Source organism: Suncus etruscus, chromosome 6 (assembly GCF_024139225.1).
Source record: "Suncus etruscus isolate mSunEtr1 chromosome 6, mSunEtr1.pri.cur, whole genome shotgun sequence".
NCBI classification, from domain to species: domain Eukaryota; kingdom Metazoa; phylum Chordata; class Mammalia; order Eulipotyphla; family Soricidae; genus Suncus; species Suncus etruscus.
The window spans coordinates 69,609,080-69,615,079 of record NC_064853.1 but is presented as its reverse complement, the minus strand read 5'-3'; the positions used below and the strand labels follow the sequence as shown (position 1 = coordinate 69,615,079).

Sequence of the window (6,000 nt, the reverse complement as noted above, 5' to 3'; positions counted from 1 at the left end):
TGCTCGAACTAGCGGCAGCGGCGGCGCTTCCCGTTCGTCTCCTAAGTTACGTCCGTCCGCCCGTCCGCTCGTCGGGCCATGGGAGTCCCGGCCTTCTTCCGCTGGCTCAGCCGCAAGTACCCGTCCATCATCGTGAACTGCGTGGAAGAGAAGGTGAGGGGCAGGAGGGGCGCTCTGCGGGGCTCGCCGGCTCGAGGAGCGCGGTGCGGCACGTCTAGGCCGCAGCCTGTCGGGGCCCTGTGCGTGGAGGCGCGTGTGGCCGCCCCTTGCGGCCCCCGGCGGTGCCACCCCGGCCGTCTCGGGTTCCGGGCCGTGAGCGGGGCCGAGCGGGCGCGGGCCTGGACGGCTTTGAAGCTACTTGGCCGCGACCCTCTGGTTCCTCTGGACGCGCCCTGCTCGCCCCGCCCACAGCTTTGTTCGCCCAGGCTCGCGCGTTTTTGGAGTTTCCGCCTGGGGTGGGGTGCACTTTGGGGCCCTGTGGAACCCCCCCCCCCCCGATTCCTCCGCCCCCTCCGCTGTCTATGTGACGTCCGAGCTGGCGGCCTGCACGCTTTGTTGGTCCCGACCCTCCGATCGGTTACTGTCATGCTGAGGTCCGAGTTAGACGCGTCCCCTCTAAGGGTTTGACAAGTCCAGGACCCCAAAGCAAAGTCTCCTCCTACTTGCCTCCTTCTCTGGGTGCTTACACCACCGCAGCAGATATTTTTAAGGGGATTTTTTTTTTTTAACAATTTCGGCCCAGGCTTGAACAAACTACTAGTTTGTTTGGCGCTTCGCATGTCTATGTAGACAAAAATTATTTTTGAAGTGTGCCTTACCTTCATGAATGATCCCCCCTCCTCCTCCTTTCAGCTAGCCTTGGTTTATTTGCCGTCCAGTGATTTGTCTTTTTTTTTTTTTTTAATGATTTAAGGATTGCAAAGTTATTCATGATTGGATTTCAGGCATACAACGTTTCGACATCGATCCCTTCCTTCCCCAAGGGTCCACTTCCCCCCACCCATAGGGTCACCTGTGGACCCCACATTTTTGCCTCTCCCAACCTGTGTCTGACTCTTTTCCGTTTTGTACTGTGGTTTACAGTACTTAGTATTACTGATAGGATTCAAACCTATTTTTATCACCTTTCAGCACCACTTTCTTCTCTTCCCGCCACCATAGTCAGTCCTCCCTCCCTGCTCTATTCCCCAGCCTCCCCCCCCCTAAACAGGCATGTTTCCAATTGAAGACCAGTTCTAATGTTCCTTGATTCCATGACCTTTGTTATTTTACCAGTATTGCTCTATATGCTACATGTGAGAGAGATTATTTTGTGTCGGATTTCATTCACACTAACTTCACTCCTTAGCCTGATGTTTTCCAGATCAACCCATGTAGCAGCAGATTGCATGGTTTTATGTTTTCTTATGGCTGAGTAATATTCCATTGTATATTGGTATCATAGTTTCTTTATCCAGTCATCTGTACTTGGACACTGAGGTTGTTTCCCGATTTTGGCTATTGTGGGTAGTGCTCCAAGGGACATAGGGATGCTAATCTCTTTCACATTTTGTTTTTGGGCCCTTGTAGTATATTGCAGCAAATGGAATTGCTGGATCAAATGGAAGTTTCATTTGTAGTTTTTTAGGAATGCCATTTTATTGTTTGCTTATGAACTTTATATTCTGTTGCACATATTGGTAAATTCACCCAGTGCTTTTTTTTTCTTTCTTTCTGTTTCATTTTTGCTGTTGTTTTTTTTTTGTTTGTTTGTTTGTTTTGTTCTTTGGAGCACGCAGAGATTACTTATGACTCTGCTCAGAAATCCCTCCTCAGGGGTCTGAGCAATACCTCAACAGTAGAGCGTTTGCCTTGCATGCAGCTGACTTGAGTTAATTTCCCAGCATCTCATATGGTCCTCTGAGCCTGCCAGGAGCAATTTCTGAGCGCAGAGTCAGGAGTAACCACTGAGTGCTGCCGGGTGTGGCCCCCAAACAAAAACAAAAACAAAAAGAAATCTACTCCTGGCAGGCTCGGGTGACAATATGGGATGCTGGGGATAGAACCTGTGTCTTTCCTGGGTCAGCGACATAGGGTCCCCAGAGCTAAAAAAAATCAGAATGATATTTTCATTTTTTTTTTTTTGTGGGGGGTTAAATACCCTGAAGTTTAATTGCTTGTTCATATGGTGGCTCTGTCTTTAACTTAAAGAACTGCCTTCCAAAATTTTGGTCATTTTGATTTCTATTCCTACCAACAATCCCTTTTTCTCTTTGCCTTGGACAACACTTTTATTACTGCTTTGGTTAGTACAGATACATTTTGGCAGTCTTTGTATTTTCATATTTCTCTCTTCCATGATGCTGCCCAAGTTCTGGTTTTTGTTTTTTAGTAGATTGGGCTCGGGGCACATCATTCCCTTCAACCCTTTGGGTGAGGGATGTGCCCTTTTATCTTTAAACATTTCTTTTGCTCAGATTGAAGAAACATATTTTGTTTTATGCTTCTTGGTTAACAAGTCCTTTATTGGATTTTATTATTAATTTTATTACACACAAAAAAAGTTTTTATCCTATTAAGTGAGTGAGTAAAGCACATATCTTACTTGCATGAAACCTGGGTTTACTCCCTGGCTCTGTAAAAGTGGATATGAGTTTTCTGAATTTGTCTACTTTAGTACACATGAAACATGCTTATTAGGTAAATATAAAGTTTGAGTCTGAAAATTAGTTTTCCTTAGAACTTTGAAAGTTTTGTCTTTCAGTATTCTAGATGGTGAGAATATTCTAGATGGTGAGAAGGTGAACATCAATATGATTTATTTAACTGTAATTTACATAGTGTTTAACATGTACCAGACTTGCTCTGTGCTCTTATTGATTACTTTATATTCTCATGATAACCACATGATTACAGTTGCTTATTGTTGTTATTATTCATGAAGAAATTGAAGCACAGGGGGATTAAGTGATGCTTTCAGGTCACTTTTCTAATATCCATCATCAAAATCAGTCTATATCCTTAATTTCTGAGTTCTGAAGTCTGTTTTCATTATTTTATAATGTTTTTCTTTTGTTGTAAGGCTCTTTATCCTTGGTAGTGTAAACTTTCAGGATTGTGTGCTTACAGAATCTTTTTTTGTTTGTTTGTTTTTGGTTTTGGGGTCACACCCGGCAGCACTCAGGGGTTACTCCTCCTGGCTCTGCGCTTGGCAGGCTTGGGGGACCATGGGTACCGGGATTTGAACCACCATCTGTCTTAGATCTGTTGCATGCAAGGCAAACACCTTACTGCTGTGCTATTTCTCTGACCCCATTATAGAATCTTTTTTAATTTAAATTAGTTTTCATAGGTACTTGGCTGACTGAGACTATCATTTTTTTCAGTTAAGTTCTTTAGAGTGTTCTCTCTGCACTTCCCCACCCCAATTTTTTCTATGCCGCCTTTGATCTGGAGACTGGTTCACCTAGATTGCTTTATTATTTTCCCCTCTTTTTCTCTTTGTTCCTTTCCTTCTCCCTTTGCAACTTTATTGACTTAGTACCTACAACAAACCTCACTTTGGTTTTGATTTTGTTTCTGGGTCACACTCAGGACTCTTGTAGCTTTATGCTCGAGGATCACTTCTGGTGATAAAAATTCCCTTTAGAGAAAATGGTTTAATATGATGGGTGATATTATTTAAGGGATAACCCCCCCCCCCTAGTTTTTCCCAGAGAGGTTATATCAATTTACATTGCTTCTAGCAGCACATGAGCATTATTTTAGTTATAACTCTTGCTTGTGAAAACTACAGACATGTTTATAATCATAGTGCTTAAAGACACTAGTATAAGAAGAGAAATTAAGGGCCAGAGAGATAGCACAGCGGTAGGGCGTTTGCCTTAGATGCAGGACAGTGGTTTGAATCCCGGCATCCCATATGGTCCCCTGAGCCTGCCAGGGACGATTTCTGAGCATAGAGCCAGGAGTAACTGCTGAGTGATGCCGGGTGTGACCCCCCCAAAAGAAGAGAAATTAAAAATAAATCTTTAGTCCCTTTTCTTTTTTTTCTTCTCTTCCTCTTCTTCCTCCTCCTTTTCCTCCTCTTCTTTTTCTTTCTCCTCTTCATTTTCTTCTTCCTCTTCTCCTTCCTCTTTTTTGTTTTTCTTTTCTCATTTCCCTCTTTCTCCTCTTCTTCCTCTTTTTCTTCTTCCTCTTCCTCTTCCTCTTCCTCCTTTTCTTTTTCGTCTTCCCCCTCCGCTTTTTTTTTTAAATATTTTCTTTTTTTTTTATATTTTATTTAAACACCTTGATTACATACATGATTGTGTTTGGGTTTCAGTCATGTAAAGAACACCACCCATCACCAGTGCAACGTTCCCATTACCAATGTCCCAAATCTCCCTCCTCCCCACCCGACCCCCGCATTACCAATGTCCCAAATCTCCCTCCTCCCCACCCGACCCCCGCCTGTACTCTAGACAGGCTTTCCATATCCCTCATACATTCTCATTATTAGGACAGTTCAAACTGTAGTTATTTCTCTAACTAAACTCATCACTCTTTGTGGTGAGCTTCCTGAGATGAGCTGTAACTTCCAGCTCTTTTCTCTTTTGTGTCTGAAAATTATTATTGCAAGAATGTCTTTCATTTTTCTAAAACCCATAGATGAGTGAGACCATTCTGCGTCTTTCTCTCTCTCTCTGACTTATTTCACTCAGCATAATAGATTCCGTGTACATCCATGTATAGGAAAATTTCATGACTTCATCTCTCCTGACAGCTGCATAATATTCTATTGTGTATATGTACCACAGTTTCTTTAGCCATTCGTCTGTTGAAGGGCATCTTGGTTGTTTCCAGAGTCTTGCTATGGTAAGTAGTGCTGCAATGAATATAGGTGTAAGGAAGGGTTTTTTGTATTGTATTTTTGTGTTCCTAGGGTATATTCCTAGGAGTGGTATAGCTGGATCGTATGGGAGCTCGATTTCCAGTTTTTGGAGGAATCTCCATATTGCTTTCCATAAAGGTTGAACTAGACGGCATTCCCACCAGCAGTGGATAAGAGTTCCTTTCTCTCCACATCCCCCAACACTGTTTATTCTCATTCTTTGTGATGTGTGCCATTCTCTGTGGTGAGAGGTGGTACCTCATAGTTGTTTTGATTTGCATCTCCCTGATGATTAGTGATGTGGAGCATTTTTTCATGTGTCTTTTGGCCATTTGTATTCCTTCTTTGTCAAAGTGTCTGTCCATTTCTTCTCCCCATTTTATTCCTCTTCCTTTTTTTCTATTCTTCTTCCCCCTTTCCTCTTCCTCCTCTTCCTCTTCTTTTTCTTACTCCTCTTCCTCTTCCTCACACTTCCTCCACCTCTTAATTTTCTCTACCTGAGTCTCTGGGACTCCAATGACTCTTATGTTGAGTTTACCAAAGACTTCTATTTTCATCTGTTCACATTTTTTGAGTAGTTTACTCATTGTCTATCATTTGCCAATCTCTTCTGCTGTATGGAGTTGATCTGCATCTTATCCTCTGACTCACTGACCCCATCCTCAGCTGCTGTACTCCCTTGGAAAGGCTTTCCATTGAGATTTCCATTTCTTCTACTGGTTTTTTCAGATCTGTTGTTTGAGTGGAGTTTTCTGAGTTCTATCACTATGGTCTGTTCAGCTCGATCTATGCTTGCTTTGAGTTCTTTGAGCATCCTCCATATTAATACATTAAACTTATCTGAGAGGCTTTTTAGGTCATCCTCATTCTCTATGCATGGTGTTGTCATGTATTGCTTCTCCATTGCAACACTTGTATAATGATTTTTATTATGTGCTGTACGGAGTTTGTCTGACTGCACCTTATTGAGTGGGGCTCTTACCAGGTTTGGGCCCTGGAGTGTTCCAGGCATCTTCTTGTATGTGTTCCATGGCATCTTCTTGGCTGTCTTGGGCAGAAAAGCAGACAGGGAGCAAGGCAGCAGTCTTTTATCGCTGTGAACACTTAATGTGATGAAGCAGTTTAGACATTCTAGTGCAGTGTGTAAT

General features: G+C 42.9%; 1 protein-coding gene across 1 annotated transcript in view; it reads left to right on the top strand.

The window, feature by feature from the left end:
- XRN2 (5'-3' exoribonuclease 2) overlaps positions 1-6,000 on the top strand; it is an 88,285-nt gene continuing 82,285 nt past the window's right edge. Inside the window, exon 1 of the mRNA XM_049774328.1 lies at positions 1-153. Within this exon, the coding sequence (XP_049630285.1) occupies positions 79-153 (75 nt within the window). The 5' untranslated portion in view covers positions 1-78. The remainder of the gene's footprint in view (positions 154-6,000) is intronic.